Source organism: Phalangium opilio, unplaced genomic scaffold (genome assembly GCF_054372755.1).
Source record: "Phalangium opilio isolate 3A_F unplaced genomic scaffold, DU_Popi_V2 ptg000095l_1, whole genome shotgun sequence".
Classification (NCBI taxonomy): domain Eukaryota; kingdom Metazoa; phylum Arthropoda; class Arachnida; order Opiliones; family Phalangiidae; genus Phalangium; species Phalangium opilio.
The window spans coordinates 358698-380704 of NW_028324200.1; the positions used below are offsets into that span (position 1 = coordinate 358698).

Below are 22007 nucleotides of genomic sequence, written 5' to 3' on the forward strand. Positions count from 1 at the left end.
AACTAGCCTTCCACCCGGGTTGAGGACTACCGGGTGGCGACCTTTTATTTGCCTCATTACTCGTGGGATCTCTATGGATTCTTTAAAAACAAAAACCAAAACCAAACCTGGGCATGGAGCCGGTTCTACCGGTAACCAGCCTTCTCTCAGGGAAGGAGGCAACTCCCAACCTGCTTCTGGGCGAGATGCTGCCTCTGGCAGCACCCACCCGCAATCGGCGGAAGGCCAAAAGTCGCCTCCTGCTCCTCAATCGGGTTCCACCAGGTTGAGTGAAGCAAATAGGAGGCGCAGGGCCAACCGCCGAAGAAAACAACCCCAAAAAGGTGGCCAGAACTCTGCACTGGGTGCAGGAGATACGGGCCGAGATGTGACTCCTGTACCTTCGGGTGCTGGGAGAAACGTCCCGGGTACGGACTCTACGCCTGGTGCAAGAGAAGCTACCACCCTTTCTGGCAAGAGAGCTAGGACAGAGGACCCTGATCCCTCGCCTAGCTTACAAGCTGAGGCGTCAAAGAAGACCAAGTCTTACTGCGACGTCGCCAGTATTGTCAAGATGGCCATCGTTAAAGATGGCTATCCGACTAATGCGGTCACGGAGGAGGACGTCGTTCCTATCCAGGCCGCTATACTTGACGCATTGGACGCTGAGCTTTCTTCGGGAAGCTCGCTGCCACGTCCTCTCAATTTCCACATCATGGCTGGGGCCATGATCTATTCATGTGGGGATTCTGCGACCAGTGAATGGCTCGTCAAGGTGCTACACCATAATGAGCGTGCCATAGGGGGAACACGGCTTTCAGTGATGAAGGCCAGTGAACTCCCGAAGCCGTTCAAGGTGTCCTTCCGGACCAAGGACCGTCGCACCACTGATCCGGCGGCTCTTCTCCGGCGATTGAAGGCCTACAACGGAAGGTTTCTGACCGACTGTTGGCGGTGCCTGAAGTCGTTCGATGAGAAGAGCACCAGACGCTGGATCTTCCTAATTGATGGCTCCTCCATGGAGGCCATCAAGGAAGCCGGCTTCGAGGGTCTTACTGGTGTAGATGTCGGGACATTTAAAGTCCTGAATGCGCCAAAGGACCCTCTCCAGAATGCCTCTGAGGCTTCTGAAGAAGAGGGTAATACTGCAGCCAGCGTGAGTGGGGAGCTGGCAGCAAATATTGCTAGTATTAATTTAGAGCCATCCCTTCCAGATAGCTCAGACATTGACCTCGGGACAGAGTCCGACTTCTTGAAGGACTCTGATACCGAGTGGACCTGCGCTCCTGTTACTGGGATGGAGCTGGGGGCCGAGGGTGCTGCTGGTGGTGGCGAAGGAGATACCGGTCCTGGATCGGGACCACGCTACCGCCAAGCGGTAGCCGGGGCCGCCTCTCTCCCTAAGTCATGAGCATCAAGGTGATCCAGATCAACCTGCATCACTGCAAAGCAGCCTCGGCAGTTCTCTGCCGGAGGTTTGCCTTAGAGGGCCTGGATGTGGCCCTCATTCAGAAACCTTGGATTCATAATGGCAAAATCCTTGGTTTAAAGAATGCAGGTAATATCTCTTATGACTTTACCTCACCCAACCCCAGGGCGTGTGTTCTGACCAGGAAGGGTCTTGACATCCTTCCGCTTCCGAACTACCTCACTAGGGATACTGCTGTGATTAAGGTAATGCCCTCCTCTTCTGGAGAGGCAACTGGCCTTATCATGGCGTCTGCTTACTTTCCCCATGATGCCACTGGCTCCCCTCCACCACAGGAGGTTGTCACTCTTGTCGACCGCTGTGAGAGGCAGGGGGACAGGCTCATTCTGGGTTGCGATGCCAATGCCCACCATGTCACGTGGGGCAGTAGTGACTGCAACAGACGTGGTGATGAACTGCTAGAATATCTGGTCGGTACGAACCTGCATATTCTCAACAGGCACAATGAGCCTACCTTCGTTACTTCTAACAGAAAGGAGGTCATTGATGTCACCCTGGCCACAGGCAATATCAGTCTGTCGGTTTCTAACTGGCATGTGTCTAATGAACCGTCTCTTTCGGATCATAGGCACATCTGCTTCTCGGTCGCGGTCAAGTCAACTTCGGTTAAGACGGAACTGCGTAATCCCCGTCGGACCGACTGGTCCGGCTACAGGGAGGAACTTTGCATCCTACTCAGAGGTAATGCTCCAAAGCTTTCCTCGGTGCTGGAATTTGATTTGGCAGTTGATCTCATGCAACAAGCCATTATCAATTCCTACCACCACAACTGTCCGGCGAAGCCTGCCAGCCGGCCGGGGCTCGTTCCTTGGTGGAATACGGAACTTGGCAAGCTTCGCAAGCTCACTCGTAAACTCTTTAATAGGGCTAGGAGGACTGGGGACTGGACTATTTATAGACAGACCCTTAACAAGTATAATAAAGCCATCCGGGAGGCCAAAAGGAACTCCTGGAGGGACTTCTGCGGTAGCATCTCTGATGCCCCCGCTACTGCCAAGATCATGAGGATCCTGGCTCACGATAACACTCACCAGCTCAGCACCATCAAGGTGGCAGAAGGTGAGTTTACCAAGTCAGGGACTGACACCCTTAAGCATATGCTTAAGGTACACTTTCCGGACTCCGAGGCTTTTGACCCCACAAGCACCGACACTCCCCCCGTGCACTTTCGAAGAGCACACAGGGCGGACTGGGGCATCGCCAATAAGATAGTTACATACTCTAGACTTAAGTGGGCTGTAAATTCGTTTCAGCCCTATAAGTCCCCTGGCCCAGATGGTGTCTTTCCCGCCCTCCTTCAGGAAGGCATAGACGCCATTGGCCCCTATCTGTGCAGGATATTTAGAGCCTGCATTGCTCTGGCGCATATTCCAGATATCTGGAAGCGCTCGAAGGTTATCTTTATTCCCAAACCTGGGAAGACGAGCTATCTTGAGGCTAAGGCATTTAGACCTATCTGTCTTACCTCTTTCTTCCTAAAGACTTTAGAGAAATTGGTGGACAGGTATTTGCGGGATGGTGTTCTTTCCCACACACCCCTGTCCACTTTTCAGTTTGCCTATCAGAAAGGCAAATCTACAGAGACGGCGCTCCATGGCATCTTGAACTGCCTTGACAGGGCCATCGAGTTCAAGGAGATGTCTTTGGCCATCTTCCTTGATATTGAGGGGGCCTTTGATAGGGTCTCTAGTGAAGTTATCCTTCGCGCTGCGGAGCGGTTTGGTATTGACGACACTTTGTGTCGTTGGATAAAATCCATGCTCACGTACCGTAGGGTGACGGCGTCTCTTCTCGGGGAATCCTTGGAGATCTCCACCGACCGTGGCTGTCCTCAGGGAGGGGTTCTTTCCCCTCTTCTTTGGTGCCTGGTGGTGGATGAGCTGCTGGGCCGACTCGGGGAGGGGGGGTGTCACTGCTTTGGCTATGCGGATGACATCGCAGTGATTGTTACAGGGAGGTTCCCTGCAACTATCGCTGCACTGATGAAATCTGTCTTACATGATGTTGAGGAATGGTGTAGGGAAGTTAACCTCACCGTCAATCCCAATAAGACTGTCCTTATACCGTTTACCCGGAAAAGGACTAATGACCTCTTCAATGATATTTCCTTCTTTGGACAGGTTTTAAAGAAGTCCTCCGAGGTCAAGTACCTTGGCGTGACTCTTGATGCCAAGCTTACTTGGAAATCCCATCTTGATCTGAGCATCAAGAAAGCCAAAATTCTATTTTGGCGTTTAAGGAGTTCAGTCAGCAAGTCCTGGGGTTTAAGCCCTGGCGCTGTAAACTGGATTTATACTAGGATCATCAGGCCAGTGGTCTCCTATGGAGCCCTTGTCTGGTGGCCCAGGGTTCGCCTTAAGACAGCCCAAGATGAACTACGCAAGCTTCAAAGGCTGGCGTGCATCGGTATCACGGGGTCCATGAGGACAGCCCCCACAGCCTCTCTGGAAATCCTTCTCAATATGCTTCCCCTTCACCTCTTTATTGAGGAAGAAGCTATTATGGGAGCCTGTAGGCTCAACAACCTCGGCTGGTGGAAGCCCAAGCACTGGGACTTCAGTCACACCAAGCTTTTCAGTGAGTACAGCAGTACTGAGCCATCACTTGTGATGGTCTCAGATAAGTCTGTTATATCACACCACTTCGACAAGCCCTTCAGCTTGCACTTTCCCAGTCGCGCTGTTTGGGAGACCACCCCAGTCCTTGGAACTGGGGGGGAGTCCGTCTGGTTCACGGACGGCTCTAAAACGGACTCTGGAGTTGGTGCCGGGGTCTACTGCTTGACCAAGAAGTTTGGTTTTTACGAGAGCCTTGGCAACTTTGCCAGCGTTTTTCAGGCGGAAATCATGGCCATTTGTTTATGTGCGGATTTCTGCAACAAGAAAAACTACCGCGGACGGACGATTCAGATTTATTCGGATAGTCAGGCCGCCCTCAAGGCGCTAAATCAGTGCCTTGTCGATTCTAGACTGGTGCTCAGCTGCCTGGATCTGCTGAGTTCTTTGGCTGCCCGCAACAAGGTTCAATTGCTGTGGGTGCCAGGGCACTGCGGATACCTGGGCAATGAGAGGGCTGATATGTATGCCAAAAGGGGGGCTGAGGCGAAGTTCTTCGGACCTGAGCCTGCGGTTCCCATCCCCCATGGCATCATTCGCCATAGGATTCACTGCCGGATGTCTGCACTTCAACTGCAACTCTGGCTTGACATGGATGGGCAGAGACAAGCCAAGGAGTTTGTCCCGGGTCCTTCTATTACTAGGGCAAAGGAACTGCTTGCCCTTACCAAAAGCAAAATTAGGCTGGTCACCAGTCTCCTCACTGGACACTGCCGGCTGAATAGACACCTGCACCTACTGGGCATCGTTGATGACCCACTCTGTAGGTTCTGCCGGGAGGAAGAGGAAACCTCCTCCCATATCCTGTGTTGCTGCGACTATCTCGCGGCCATGAGGTTTGAGCATTTCGATATGCATACTATGGAACCTCACCAGTTCTCTACTGTCTCGGTCAATCGGATTCTCCGATTCATCGAGGCGACAGGACTCTTCGCAGTCTAACCAGTTCGGGGCGCACAATATACCCTTGGTATCGGTGCTCGACGCGGCGACGCGTCACCCCCTTCAACAATAACAATAACAATCATACCCTTGAGATTTTCATTTTCAGCTTTAGTTTTTTTCATTTCAGATTTGAGTTTATCATATTTTTCTCTTAAACGAGTATATTTTTCTTTGCTAATTCCACTAGCTAACTCTGAAGAAGATTCAGAAATGAACTGTTCCTTACTATTGGCATTGTTAATCAAATTCAATAATGAGTTTTGTTGCTGGCTTTTATAGCTTCTAAGCTAAAATTGGTAAATCTAATAAACACTACAACATTGAAAATAGTTTGGCTCTGCGACCACTTACGTCACTTGGCCCGGAAACAATACTAATTCCACTATTATTTAGAGTATTATCTGGAATTTTCTCCCCAATCTGGTCATAGTGCTTCTCAATTAAATTACTTCTTTTATCCTCCATCTCCTTGGATGTTCCTAAATTAAAATATATGACAACGTTCTACTTGTTAAAAGCAAATTATATCAAAGTGTTTAATAAGTACTAACCAATTCCAAGTAATACCCCTGGGGAAGGTCCTTCTGATACAATCCAACTAAACTCTAATTCTTGTCAAAAGTAGGATTCCGGAGAGTCACAAATATTTTCGCCCAGGTCAGCGTCATGTTGAAATGCTAGTTTTACTTTTATCACATCCCATATAGCCTGATTTAGCCAATTTACTAATACGTAATTAGAATTGTTCTTTTTTCTGGACATTATTAGACCTATAACAAAATCGTAATTATATTATTATTAATCGTATATTGGGAATATAAAATAAAAATAAAAAAATGTTTGTTATAATTTTCACAATTATTCAATATTTAATAGTAATTAACTGTACTATCCATTTATTCTTCAGTGCATTTGCCAGTTAAAAGCGGTCAAAAATAGGGCAATTTAGTATAAAAAAATACCAGGTCTTCTCAAACATGCGCCACTTCCCCAGTGGTCTAAAGCTCCCTAATGTCTATGGCTCCCTACATTCTCCCATTTCCAAACAACCAATGAATCCCCTTAGTGAAGTCACTACGGGGAAAACAAGTTGGGCGGTATTTCGCGGCTGCTTTGAATTTCAAAATATCTAACGTACTTTTCTTAATTTTAAACGTTTTAATTTGATTTTTTTATACACATAATTTAAGGCACATTTTTTTAAAACTGCCCTCATCTTGTACCAGTCGGAAAACATTGATAGAATTCCTTTAACTTAGAGACTAAGCCTTTGCTTACAATAGAATAATTCCCAATAACTGCACGCGGCATGCCACCCCGTGTTGTCCGCCCAAGAAGACTGCCATCTTGGACTAAGTAATGCCTTACCGGGACTAGACTCTCTAGCCTTTGGTAAGGCAATCCGGTTTGGCTCACAAAAGCCATTGATAAAGGGAGGAGCAAAAAGTCTTTTTTCCCTCCTTTCCGGTAAACTTGTTACACATCCGGTTTATACGGCGCATGCGCGACTTTTTAACCAATCAGGACTGTTCCTGAGTTAGATTTGTAAACGGGCGGTTTCAACGACTAACGGATTATCGGATTTCGAAGGATTGGGCTAGATGAACAGAAATTTAAGTTGAAGAAAACTATTTAATTAAAAAAGTAGGTACATAATGGGCGTTAAACACTGTGATTACCCAAAATGTAAAAGTGATTCAAGATACTCAGACCGGACTAATATGAGAGGCGTTCATTTCTGGGAGCACGGCAGTGCTCCCAGCCAAGTCGAGCACTGACATCCTTTTCTCGAAGCAACTCACGGCACTTTTAAGACCACTGTAACTTCTAGAAGTCTGAAATTTTGCTTGCCGTAAGGACTGTCAATCGTGGCTATAGTTTCCAAATTTCAAGTTCCTACCCTATATACTTTTCGAAATATCGAAGGTGAAATTTACCTTATTTTGTCACTCACTCACTCACCGATCATCAAAATTCTAAGGTACTTCTAGAGGAGATAGATACTTAAAATTCAGGATTTGGTTTTCATTTATTTTATAAAGCACAGAAAAATTAAAACATCCCGAAATTTTTATAAAACTGTTCTTTAGTTCTTTATTTTAAAACTAGATGGCGCTGTCGTCTTTACAACAGAAATAGTGTGCGTTCTTGTTAAAACGACGTAAAGGTCATAACTGATGCTATATTCTTATATTAGAATATAGCGTTCTATCTTTTTTGTATATTCTCTAGGGGTTGAAAGGGGTAATTCAGCGTAAATATGGACAAGCGTTAGCAATTATATTGGCAAACGGAGTACAGCGAGAGGGTCTTGTTTTATTGTAACTACCGAAGTATAACGAGAGGGTCTACAAAAAGAAGTGAGATCCTATGAAAAACATTAACATGTACAAAAATGGGCCAAGCCTCGCCTCGTGCCCTTTCCGCCGTAAAACGTTCTGAGATCCCATGTAGAGCCAAGTCTGCCATTTTGTTCTTATTCAATCGCCAATTGAACAATTATGTTATAAATTAAGTCATTTTCCTAATTAATAACCAATATTCTTTGACTCTATCATTATTATACATCTTTGTTCGTATCAAAAATATCGTGACTTGGCAATCGCATGTAATTACCTTATAAACTTGTACATAGGGTTATGCTTGACTCATCTTATAAACTTCTACATATCCACTCGGCCATAAACGATTTAGTGAACATCCCTTCGATTATTTTAAAATCGGCGACGATTTAGTGAATATCCCCTCGACTCACTTTTAATATTACCAGGAGCAGATGACAAAGGAGTCTCGGACGCTAGCTTCCACTATATAGAGGGCAATGGCACCCGCGTACGTCACAGCTGTAGCGGTATCGTTTGTCATAGACGCGCTATCAGACATTATAGCAGACGATGCTTTTGGTGGATTATATCTGGCACCAAAGTCTGCTGGGAATTTGTTTTGTAATAACGGACTAATGGTGGCTACTGAAGTTCGTCTTATCCGATCGCGACATAAATATACACAATGTAATTATACTTTATTCAAACAGCTGTAACCGTTGGTATTAAGATAAAAGATAAGACTAGGCCTACATTTTGTGACTTTAACCCTACTAAATAGTAAATTAAGTCCAAACTAGCAGAGAAACCCAGGTAAGCCAAGGCTTAATTAACAATTTGTGCCCACTGGAATGATTGGGCTCGGGTTTTCAAATTATAAAGCAAGGTTTTAAAAGATGCCGAAACACAATCTTATATATGTGTTTTAGGGCCAAAATATTCCGTATGTTTTTGAATTAATTGACTGCTACAAGAGGTTGGAAACGAAATCACTGTCTCTTACTTTTTGGGTTTTAAAAGATCGTGAGTGATTTCTTTTCCCAACCTCTTGTAGCTATCATTTAATTCAAGACGAAATTAAGAAAAAATTGGCACTGAAACACATTTTAGTTTTTTAATAGTGTACATACGTTACTCGCTGGGCTTTTCATTATCAATTTCAGTCTAAAAAAAAGATTAAAAAGCCGTTGAAATCCATTTTTAACTCTAATACTCGTTAAGCCTAGGCTAATTATAAGCAGACGATACGTATTTTTAAAGAGAGGCTCCAGACGCGATTTCCCAGATCTCCTTTCGAGACTTTGCAGCCACGCTATTGGTTGGAAAATAAAGCTCAAATTTTCTACGAGAGGGGGCACTGGCGTAATGATTTTGGTTAATAACCGTGACGTTCGCGGATCCCATTGCCCTCTACATTATGGAAGCTAGCGTCCGAGACTCCTTTGTCATCTGCTCCTGACTTAATTTATAACATAATTGTTCAATTGGCGATTGAATAAGAACAAAAAGGCAGACTTGGCTCTACATGGGAACTCATAACGTTTTACGGCAGAAAGGGCACGAGGCGAGGCTTGGCCCATTTTTGTACATGCTAATGTTTGTAATAGGATTAGTATTACCATCATTAAATTATATAAAAAAGACTTGGTTTGCCCAAGCCTAAAAAACAAAACGATACGTGTTGACTGAAGCGTGGATATTTTTTTTCTTATATTGAACTTTAAAGACAATCCGTATTTTACTACTCTTTAGAATTTAATTCAATCACCTGATTTTACTGGTAATGGATTTGTTTCCTACAAATTAATAGAAATAAAAAGTTACTTATGTTAGATTTTTCAACAACAATCCCATTTTCCTAAAACATTTTATCATGAAATTTATTTTTTTCAAGGGAGAACGTGTCTTAATTTTCAAATATTTTTGTAATTAAATGCATGTTACAAGCGGTCTATACTATTGAAGCATTCGAATACAAAAGACCGACTTTTATCACCTTAAATATATTATAAAAGGGATTGTATCGGCTTTATTCCTAGTCACAACGTGGTCACAATTGTTGAATGGTGTATATCAGTACTTCGACGGAAGATTTTAGTGTTGGTCTAGTTGCATAAATCTGTTCTGCGAACCCCTAGCCATTAACCCTGTAAATCACGTTATTATTAAGATCCGCAACATTTTAGTTTTATTATTAATCCCTAAGTAAACATCGTTTTATCGAATTTTAACTTATGTATGCTTAAGTAATTCCTTTGTTTGTGTTTGTCACGATTAGTTATCTTATTTTCCCGAATTATTGGTAGCGACATACTTATGGAAGAAATCGTATAAACTTATAGTAACACTAGGAGTATGTTTTTCAACTGGTTTGGTTGATTTGCTCTAGGTTGTGTTTGGGGTATTTGGAAGCTGTAAAAAGTGAGACAAACAGACAGAAAAGACTCCCTGCTTTTTGGTCCCAGAGCAACTCAGAGTAGCTAAGTTATTTCATTATGATGTTGAATCAAAGAGAGTAAAGCAAACAAGGATAAATATAGTACCGTTATGATTCTTACATTGAAAGCGTTATTTTAGGGTGAAAAATGACTTAAAATGAAACTTTAGTAGCTAAAGATTTTTAATTTCGAAGAGCTTGGTTAAGTCAATTTGAATATTTATGAGGTCCATAAAATAAAATTTATTATGTTCTTTAACATAGGAAAAACCTTTTTGTATCCTATTTTTACCACAGAACTGCAAGGATATACAGAAAAGACACGTTCGTCTTTAGTTGACAACATTACGAAGCCTTCGTGTGGTTAAAACCTTCTCAAAGAAAAATTCTTAGATATTGGACAAGGAAGTGACAATTATATTTAATTTTACACGATATCCGTTGAAAAAAATAAATTTCATGATAGAATGTTTTAGGAAAATGGGATTGTTGTTGAAAAATCTGAGATAAGTAACTTTTTATTTCAATTAATTTATAGGAAACAAATCCATTACCAGTAAAATCAGGTGATTGAATTAAATTCTAAAGAGTAGTAAAATACAGATCGTCTTTAAAGTTCAATATAAAAAAAAATATCCACGCTTCAGTCAACTGGAAAAACTCTTATCGGTTTGTTTTTTAGGCTTGGGCAAACCAAGTCTTTATTATATAATATCTGTTCCTTCAGTCTTAATTTGTATTAATTTACATTAATTTATTATGAAAATAATTTTCTGCTTGTCAAACGTCATTCATTTGGGGTTCCAGTAAGACGTTCGTGGGCATATTGGCTCGCACCGAGTGCCTCTCATTATTTTATGGGAAAGTTTAAATGATTTCGCACATGAAAATTGTAACAAAATTGTCACGTTAAAACATTTTATAATTAGCTTGCTTGATTGTTGATGTTTTTATATTAAACTTGTAGCAACGGGGGTTATGGCTCTAGAGCGAAGAAAACATTTCGTTGATACTCATAAACATAAAATAGGTATTTTTTTCTAAGAATCTCAAAATGAGTTTCTTTTTTTCTATGGTTGTAATATTTTATGAAAACAATAAATCAATGTAAGAAACAATTTATTATCTATAATAATAGTGTTTATTTATTTCATGCAATATTTACATATTAATAAAAATTCCAAAGAATGAATATATATATATATATTTATTACCTAGAAATTTATTAAGGTTAGATTAGATAATTCACTGGGCGAAAAAATTCTTCGAGTTCTGTCTTAGACCAGAAAAGTTAAAGGCTTACTCTCTGACGTAATTACTTTCCTTATTTTCTGTTTCAAATTTCGGTATTTTATGTATTCAAAGTACTACTCCGATCCTATCAAAGTCGCTAGTAACAGTAGTGTATAATTTCATAAACATTTCTCTATTGAACTCGAATCGTTTTACATTACTACATTCTATTATTGGAGGATTTTTACTGGTTCAGACTGTAACCCTTACATAAAATTCTTACCCATGGTATAATTGAATAACAATTTTATTTAAAAAAAAATATCTTTCAAATATCTTCGTACGTTTGTCATGAATTTCGTCTGTTTGTATATTCTGCGTAATTATCTTCCTTTATTTCAATGACAAATTTCACGCATTTCCTTTAAAAAAAACTTCAGTGTTAATCCACGAAATAAAGCCAGCTACATTTAGTTCTCTTTTTTAAAAAAGGATCTTTCTGTAATATTGGGGAGTCGATTTACTCACGAATGTGCCTCGCATCGTCATTGTTTTGTCATGAAGCCCATTGCTTTTCGAACCATGTTTATGCTTTTTCCAAGAGCATAAGAGAGACATCAGTCAAGTTTCTGACGAATCTGTGTCGTTTCGTGATTGTTCTGTCATTAACCTCATACCAACTGTTCTCTTTTCGAACCATGTTTATATAATGACCGACGTTCACTGATTGACCTTTATGAATTATCACGCCTCTAGTTCTGTAAACGCTCTGGTTCAAAATGACATTCTGATTTTCGAACCCAGATATTTTGGTGAAAATCTTAATTGGTTGACCATGTTCCACGGTAGCTCTGGGAAACCATATAAATACGTACTTACCGGCCGAAATCAATACATCGCGTTCGTGAATTTCTGTGTTATTACATGTTTCGCACAGCGACATCGTTGGTCTCATCCATTTTTGCAGTACTTTCCATTCAATTCTTTCTTGGTTTAGCAAAGGAAGAGAGAAGATAAAACTTGGCGTTATGTTTTGAGAACTTTTTTCAACAAGACATATGGGGAATTTGGTAACGTTTTGCGACTTTGTCCATAATAGTTCCCTCAGAGCGTCAGAGTCGCAAGTTTCCATTTCTTCGCTTAGTTTTGTCAAGAGAAACAACAAAAATTCACTAGCATCTTGTTGTTGGTTGTGGTTAAAATGCAGGCCAATAGCCTTTCGCAAAATCAAACCATCGTCCCAGGAATTTCTATCGGAGCATTCAACATGCTCAATAGTGTTGGTAAGGCACGTTAAAATAGGCTTATCGCTGGGTGGTCCATTGTGCCCTTTAATAATGTCTCTTAATTCTGGAATCAGTAACAGCAATTGCAAAACTGTATTTATTTTCAAATCCTTTCAAGGGAAAAGTGTCCATACTCTGAAGGTCTTTTAACTTTTTTTTCGGATTTCTTTATACCGTTTTACCAAATATTTCTTCTTCAACCTCTACAGTTTTTTTAGGCATAGTAGATGACGGCCTCTTGCTAGTTGCTTTTACATCCGACGCAATTATTTCTAAAACAGGCAAATCTGGTCTGAATTTTTGACGTAACCTGTTGTACTCCGTAATGACATGTCCGTCTGCTATAACTTTATTTGGGTCTAATCGCAAGAGATGGAGACCGGCTAAGGAAGTGACTCTCGATAACGCAACGTAAGCCATCCCTGTCTCAAATAAATTTGGTCCCAGATCCATAATTGCGCACTTCAAACTCATATCTTGGCTTTTATGTATAGTAATGGCGTAAGCCAAGATAACGGGAAATTGCGTCCGTTTGATGTATATGTTTGATCGTCTAACTTGAATCCTGGTATAACGGCCATGGTTCCGTTGATAACACCTTCCTTCTTCAAAACTGATGTTTCTTCCGACCATTACTCGGGCTCCAACGCATAGATAGAGCTTGCTTTCTAGGCCCCCGGTTTTAGACGGATGGTCTTCCAACATTTTTAGTCTCCTTACAACGTTTTTGATTTTATTTTTGTTGTGATCAACTACGGTATCAACGCATTCAATACATTGAACTTTTTGTCCACTTTGCCGCAACATTTCGAAGTTGAACTTTTCGCACATTGCTAATCTCGGCATCAAACATATTGGGCCAAATCCTTCATTCACCAGCTTAAGGTACAGATTCTTTGCCACCTCGATTTTGTTTCCTCTCGGAACTAGTCTACTCTCTAATGTAGAAATTAGGGATGAACCGGTACCGATACCATATCGGTATCGGCACCGATTCTCAGGGTTTCCCGATAGTATCGGATCGGTTGGTTCGATACCGATACTAAACCGATACTCGTTTAAAATGCGTTATATGACGCTACATGACATTTTTAGGTCTTTTCGTAACGTAATGATGGTGATAATATCTCATTTCTATGAATTACAATCGTGACGCTTTCTTATTTATATAAAAAGTACCTGAATTCAGTTTATCTAACAACTAATAAGCGAAAATCTTTCTTAGTACGCGCCTGTAGGGATGAACCGATACCATATCGGTATCGATCGGTATCGGTTCATTTTTTACCGGTATCGATCGGTATCGGGTTAAGCCTGGTATCGGCCATCTCTAGTAGAAATATCAGGTTTCGTAACATTTCCGATTCTAATTCTGTTCAGTAGATCGGCGTAACTTCGGTCGTCGGCCTGCCTAACGTTCAGCGTTAGTTCATCGTATTCGAAAAATTTCCAGAGATCAGTTCCGCCAACGCTATTCAATCTACTTTAGCTTCCGCTGAAGTGATTTTTGAAAAAGCGGGGTTACCTTGTACAGGCGGCAACTGTAAGAAGTCACCAAAAACCAAAAGAGAGACAACGCTGCCAAATGGTTTGTTCATTTCCCAAAATTCGTTAAGCCTTAAACGAACGTAGGCTAACATCACTGATGACACCATAGAAACCTCATCCATATAAGTAATCTATGCAAAGTAACGCCGTTAATATTTATCGCCGCTAAACCTGTTGGAGCGGCGACAGCGACACTACCGGCATTTTTAAAGTGACGTCTTACGGCGTTTGAAATAGTTTCCATGAGAAAGGACTTCCCAGTGTCTCCTGGACCAGAAACAAAGTGGCAGAAGTTACCATTTTTATCTCCTCCTTGGGCGAAGTGATTCATGACTTTATCATAAACCCTCTTTTCGTCGGAGTTCAGTAACGCCACATTGTCAGAGACAACATCATCGAAATTTATTTCCATGGCAACCTCGACATTTAACATAGCATTTTCAGTTTCTATGACAATTTCTATGCCTTGGAAAGTATTTTCATCGTCATCACTTTCTGCCTCCGAGATATTCTCTTTACTTTTTTCAAAAGCTTTATGTTTCTTTTGAACCGGGAACTTTTCATTGTACTCTCTCAAAGTTTGAATCACAGGCAGAAAGGTTTTGAAAGCTTCGGCGTACGTTTGAAAGTCGCCTAATAATTCGGCTTCATTTCTCCATGGTTTAAACAGAATGAGTAAGGCGTGACAATACTGCTCTTCTTCTTCCTTCGGCTCGTGAATGTAGTGCTCTATGATATAGGGTTTTATTCTCCGTCTCATCAAACCCAGTCCATAGTAGATAGAAAGTACCGATTTGGGGACATGGCGTCAGACAGTGCCAGCATCGTGCCAGATGGCACCAGTAAATATGGCGCCAATGGGCGCCCACACCATTTTTTTTCTTATGGCGCCAGTGAATCAAACATTTTTCACCCAATCTTGTTGTAACGTCAGTGACACGTGCATGGCGTCAGTGAATCAATCATGGCGTCAATGTTAGGCTTAAGCGTCATATCCGGCAACATGGTAAATAACCCTTGTCATACACGCGGTTTAAACGTCATGTCGACTATAAGAACGTGATTGGTCTAAAAAGTGCGCCATGTTTACATGGTCAGAAAGTCACGTGACATTAAAGTATAAAAGACGAGGACGGTTTAAAGATAAGACATTCTACATCCTTCCTTGAAGTATCGATCCAGATCCGAAAAATGTAAGTATAAATTTCTTTAAATATAAGTTTACGGTAGTTAATTCCTCCCGCATTTATCGATATGGATTTAAGTATGCAACACCCCTTTACCGGACTAGTGGCAGGAGTCACCGGCTGTGGGAAAAGTGTTTTCGTGGGAGAATTAATTAAGCATAAGGATATATGTAATTCACCCACTCCCGAAAGAATAATTTTGTGTTACACGGAGTATCAGTCGAAACTATACGGCGCTATACTATCCCATACTCCGAGTGTAGAATTTCACGAGGGTTTATTAGATGTTAGCACCCTAGATGCTAGTGTGAGGAACTTCGTTATATTAGACGACTTACTATGTGAAATAGCGAATAATAAGGACGTGACGAATCTTTTCATTAGGGGTTCGCACCATAGGAATACCTCAGTTTTAATTTTAATGCAGAATCTTTATTATCCCGGGAAGGAAATTCGTACCTTAAACTTAAATGCCCATTACTTGGTTATATTTAAAACACCACGTGATCAGTCTGCCATTATCCATCTGGCGAAGCAAATTTTGCCGGGAAATAGTAAATACGTGGTAGACTCTTTTAGACAGGCGACGTTGGAACCTTACGGCTATCTCTTTGTAGACCTTAAGGCTAACACCCCCCCAGTAGCACGAGTGTTCCGCGTTCGAGTCGGTTCGAGGTAGATTCGTCGGTTTATGGTCCAGTCGGTAGTTACGACTAAAATCCGACTCTTATCCAACTTCAGTTGCCAACTCCGCTTTGCAGTCGGCCGTGAGAACAATAAAATAGAGTTGGCTGATAGTTGTCTTTAAGTCGGTTAATGTAATGAAGGATTAGGTCGGCTGCTCAACTCCTTACCAACTAACATGGGTTTTTATCAAAATAACAACAATTAAGGGACAAGAGGTCGGCATATCCGACTACCTACCGATCATACTAAAGATTTCAGATTTAGTTATAATGAAGCTTCTTCCGCGTTTGAGTCGGTTCGAGGTAGATTCGTCGGTTTATGGTCTAGTCGGCACTTACAACTGAAGTCCGACTCTTATCCAACTTCAGATACTAGCTCCGCTTTGAAGTCGGCCGTGAGAACAAACAAAATGAGTTGGCTGATAGTTACATTTTATGTCGGTTGGTGTAAGAAAGGATTAGGTCGGCTGCTCAACTCCTTACCAACTAACATGGGTTTTTATCAAAATAACAACAAGGGACAAGAGGTCGGCATATCCGACTTCCTACCGATCATAGTAAAGATTTCAGATTTAGTTATAATGAAGCGTCTTCCGCCTTTGAGTTGGTTCGAGGTAGATTCGTCGGTTTATGGTCTAGTCGGCACTTACAACTAAAGTCCGACTCTTATCCAACTTCAGATACCAGCTCCGCTTTAAAGTCGGCCGTGAGAACAAACAAATAGAGTTGGCTGATAGTTACATTTTTTTTTCGGTTGGTGTAAGAAAGGATTAGGTCGGCTGCTCAACTCCTTACCAACTAACATGGTTTTTTTTATCAAAATAACAACAAGGGACAAGAGGTCTGCATATCCGACTACCTACCGATCATACTAAAGATTTCAGATTTAGTTATAATGAAGCTTCTTCCGCGTTTGAGTCGGTTCGAGGTAGATTCGTCGGTTTATGGTCTAGTCGGCACTTACAACTGAAGTCCGACTCTTATCCAACTTCAGATACTAGCTCCGCTTTGAAGTCGGCCGTGAGAACAAACAAAATGAGTTGGCTGATAGTTACATTTTATGTCGGTTGGTGTAAGAAAGGATTAGGTCGGCTGCTCAACTCCTTACCAACTAACATGGGTTTTTATCAAAATAACAACAAGGGACAAGAGGTCGGCATATCCGACTTCCTACCGATCATAGTAAAGATTTCAGATTTAGTTATAATGAAGCGTCTTCCGCCTTTGAGTTGGTTCGAGGTAGATTCGTCGGTTTATGGTCTAGTCGGCACTTACAACTAAAGTCCGACTCTTATCCAACTTCAGATACCAGCTCCGCTTTAAAGTCGGCCGTGAGAACAAACAAATAGAGTTGGCTGATAGTTACATTTTTTTTTCGGTTGGTGTAAGAAAGGATTAGGTCGGCTGCTCAACTCCTTACCAACTAACATGGTTTTTTTTATCAAAATAACAACAAGGGACAAGAGGTCTGCATATCCGACTACCTACCGATCATACTAAAGACTTCAGATTTAGTTACAATGAAGCTTCTTCCGCGTTTGAGTTGGTTCGAGGTAGATTCGTCGGTTTATGGTCTAGTCGGCACTTACATCTAAAGTCCGACGCTTATCCAACTTCAGTTACTAGCTCCGCTTTGAAGTCGGACATGAGAACAAACAAATAGAGTTGGCTGACAGTTACATTTTTTTTCGGTTGTTGTAAGAAAGGATTTGGTCGGCTGCTCAACTCCTTACCAACTTACATGGGTTTCTTATCAAATAACAACAAGGGTAGAGAGGTTGGCATATCCGACTACCTACCGATCAATACTAAACATGTCAGATTTCGTTATAATGAAGCTTCTTCCGCGTTGAGTCGGTTCGAGGTAGATTTGTCGGTTTATGGTCTAGTTGGCACTTACAACGGAAATCCGACTTTTATCCAACTTCAGTTGCTAACTCCGCTTTTGCAGTCGGCCTTGACAACAATAGAATAGAGTAGTCTGATAGTTACATTTTAAGTCGGTTAATGTAATGAAGGATTATGTTGGCTTCTCGACTCCTTACCAACTAAAATGCGTTTTTATCAAAGTGCACTAGTGTAACAACGGTTTAAGATTATCTTAAACATTAATATAAATATAATTAATAATATTATATATTTTCTTTGATAATTATTAACCTTATTGCGCGTTACATCGTTTAAAAAATAACTATTGAACATTCTTGAGAGACTAGACTAATATTGACGTTTGAAATGAAGTATACGCCCATTGTTGTCTTACTCCAATCGGTACATAAGTTTTCGAATCTTAGTAATGGATAATAACAGCACAATTGCGTGAACCTTTGGTGGTAAATGCACCATTGGGAAACTAGAAGTTTCTTGTAACCCTAGCCGATCTCTAACCTTAACGATGATGAAGGAGTAGAAGCCAGTAAGTACACACTGGTGTCCATGTGGGATGGAAAAATGACCAGATGAAAGTGGTGTTTAGAAGACAGTAACTACAACCCTTAAAGCCGACCATAAACAAGCCAAAAGCCGACCATAAACAATCCTAAAGCCAACCATAAACAATCCACAAAACCGACCATAAACAATCCATAAAGCCGACCATAAACAATCCATAAAGCTAACCATAAAAAGTCCACAAAACCGACCATAAACAATCCATAAAGCCAACCATAAACAATCCACAAAACCGACCATAAACAATCCATAAAGCCGACCATAAACAAGTCGTAAAGCCTACCATAATCAAGTCTTAAAGCCGACCCTAAACAAGCCATAAAGCCGACCATAAACAATCCGTAAAGCCGACCATAAACAATCCGTAAAGCCTACCATAAATAATCCGTAAAGCCGACCATAAACAATCCACAAAGCCGACCATAAACAATCCATAAAGCCGACCACAAACAAGCCATAAAGCCGACCACAAACAAGCCATCAATCCGACAAATAACAGTCGATAAAGCCGACCGCAATTAGATTAATAATCCGACCATATCCAGATAACAAAGCCGACTTCTTGTTTGATAATGTAAGAGCTGGACACGCTTACTTTTTAGAGTCGGTTAAAGTGCTGGCCAAATTTCTACGGCCGGAAGTCGGGCCAACGCTTAAACGGATAGGACATTTCGACGGTCGAAATGAAAGTTTACCGACGCTTTTACGTCAGTGTTGGTTGGACCTCGAACCGACTCCGTTGGCCCAACGTCGATTTTGCTACTGGGGCCTAGATAACCACCGTCTAAGAACAGGTATACTTCCAGGTCAACAAGCAGCAGTATTCATACCGAAATGACGGCCATCCTGGAAGCGAATTTTTTCCGGATTAAAGGGCGATGGGTAATCAAGGAGCTGACGATGTACTTGAAGGAGACCGACGCGTACGAGGTCTGGATCTTCCAATCCCCATGCAAGTTCTCGGAGTTATCCGTCAAGGATAAAAGACAGTGCAGGTGGCTCTCAAGGAACACTTGCAATCTAGCATTCGAGGAGGGAGATTACCCATACGAGACGACACAAGAGGCCGCCGACTATATTCGAGCTAGAGCATCGTCATACGTGACGAAAGGAGCGGAGAAGGCCGAAACCCTATCAAGGTTCTTGGGGTGCAAAGTTATCAACGCCGAAGACCAAGGTTGCCCAAGATTATCAAGTATCGAGTGTGAAACCCCCAGGGCTTGTACATTCCATAGGGACAGCAACAACTGTACCTTGGTGAAGGCGTCCAAGCTAGCGAAATGGCTCCATCAAAACGAGTCGGCGATAATTTAAATTTTTTAAAATATATTGCAAATTGTAACTCCTGTCAAAGAAATGCTGCAATAAAATTTGCCAATAAAGAAGCGATTAAATCTATTGTCGAATGTTGTATAAATATCCTACGGGGCAATGTCCCTCTTTCAGAGGAGGAGAAGGAGCGGTTGAAGAAACATCGACACGTTATAAGAAAAGTTACGTCTAACATCCTCCCTTCAAAGAAAAGGAAACTATTAATTCAAAACGGAGGTTTCATCCCTTTACTTCTCGGACCTTTACTATCTATCATTAGTTCAGTAGCAGGTGCGGCTATAAGTCGAGCTATAAAGTAAAAATGGCGCGAAAAATGTTATTAATTTCCGAAGAAACATATAATAGGTTAAATTCAAATAGTGGTTTAAAAGTCGACACTTCAATGGAGTTGGATAAGGAGGATAAGTTGAAATCCATCATAAACGATACTAAATTAAACGATACTGATAAACTATTAAGATATAACCACGTACTTTCGAGGGAAATTAGTAAAACGGTGAAAAGGGCGAAAGTAAAACCAGCGAAAAACCGGAATTGGAGTCCTGAAATCGTCTCTTCGGTTCCTTCCTATAGCGCAGTTGATTGTTTGAACTTGTACAAATGGATTGACCGTATATCAAAAATAAGATGGACACACGCCGGAGAGTTAATATATGAGAACCGTAAAATCATCGGTTCAAATATAATTGATTTATTAGCTTATACCGCGAAGAGTTCTAAAAAACAGTCGTCCGTCATTGGCGCCCCACAGTCTTACCAACTTTTGTATACGGTTAATGTACCAAGAACATTAATTAAAATTAGAAAAACAGACCTACCCCCGCCTGAATAAAGTGAAACGAAGAAAGAAAAAGTGGTGAAAGAAGAAGTGAAGGAGGATTATTTCCCCGCTCAGACTGGTCAAGGTTTCGCAAATTGGATAAACTTGTAGCACTTGTTTTTAATAAAATACGATTCATTTACATTCCACGTTTCATTCATTTTAAGTATTCCGATATGGAAGGTTGTGATAATCAGGTGGGTACTTTTGTGGTGTTAGCCAACCTAGTACACACATTTTTTAAATCTCCTTAAATTTTAACTGCGGTTTTAATAATTGCCATATTCCTAATTATAGAGGTTAGCGATTTTCTCTTCAGGCATTATCATAGTGTAACCAACTGCACCCTTAATGGATAGACTAAAAGAGATTTATTCTAATGTTTCCGACCCGGGTTCATATGGAAGTGTTCTCGGATTATACCGAGCGGCTAAAGAGGACGGGTTAAAGGTTACGGTAAAAGACGTGGATACATTTTTAAAAACCCAAGATACGTATACATTACACAGGAATGCTAGAAAAAACTTTAAGAGAAATAGGACAATAGTTTATGGGATCGATGAACAGTGGCAGATTGATTTAGCTGATTTGAAGAACCTAACTCGTCACAATAAAGGGTTCAGATACCTCCTGTGCTGCATTGACGTTTTCAGTAAATACGCCTTTGTGGTGGCTACCAAGGACAAGAAAGGGCCAACCATCCTTAGGGCTTTTAGGGCTATTCTCGAGTCTGGTCGCTCACCGAAGCGAGTGCAAAGTGACCACGGTAATGTGTTCAAATGCAGGGATGTTCAGAGAGAGCTGAAAAGAAGGGGGATTGAGTTCTTTGCCCCGGATTCCGAACAGAAAGCTACGATAGTTGAAAGGTTCAACAGAACTCTAAAAAGTCGCATGTATCGGTATTTCACGGAAAACAATACCTATAAGTACATTGACGTTCTTAAAGACATGGTTCAAGCTTATAATAACAATTATCATCGATCCATAAAGTGTAAACCTGTTGAAGTCACACCCGAAACATCGAGACGGGTATGGGAAAACCTTTACGGCGATATAGACTTCTCCCCACCATTAAAGTATCCTTTCGATATTGGTGACGTAGTCCGGATAAGTAAACATAAGAATATTTTCGAAAAGGGCTACTTGCCCACGTGGTCGGAAGAACTTTTCAAAGTGGTGGAGAGATTACCTCGTAGTCCACCGGTGTATAGGATCCAGGATTTGAATTCGGAACCGATTACTGGTATTTTTTACAAGGAACAATTACAGAAAGTGGGTAAAGACCTAAATTCTAGTGTGTTTAAAATAGAAAAGATCTTGAGGAAACGTCGCAGACCCGACGGGACGCTAGAGAAGTTAGTACGTTGGAAAGGATACTCTCCGTCTTTTGACAGTTGGGTTCAGGAAATAGATATAGTATGAGCTTTTACATCACTTTACCTTCGGACTCGTCGATGAGGTATTTCCCCGACAATACGAGAAAAAAATTCAGGACATACCTCCCCGAACCCGTAAAATTACAGGGATTTTACGAAGTAGGCTTAGCGGAAATTAGCTACCCGCACACTTGGGATAATTTGAGTAAGACATGCTCGCTTATACTCGTGAGTAATGGTAGAGCAGTATATTCTACAATTATAGAGTTACCCGCTGGATATTATAGTAATATTCAGGA

General features: G+C 41.3%; 1 protein-coding gene across 1 annotated transcript; it reads left to right on the forward strand.

Annotated features, from left to right (window-relative positions):
- Positions 1 to 20683: 20683 nt before the first annotated feature.
- Positions 20684 to 21754, forward strand: LOC149635032 (uncharacterized). Its single transcript, XM_089850908.1, has one exon. It carries the CDS (start codon positions 20684 to 20686, stop codon positions 21752 to 21754), a length of 1071 nt encoding a protein of 356 aa, XP_089707034.1.
- Positions 21755 to 22007: the final 253 nt, after the last annotated feature.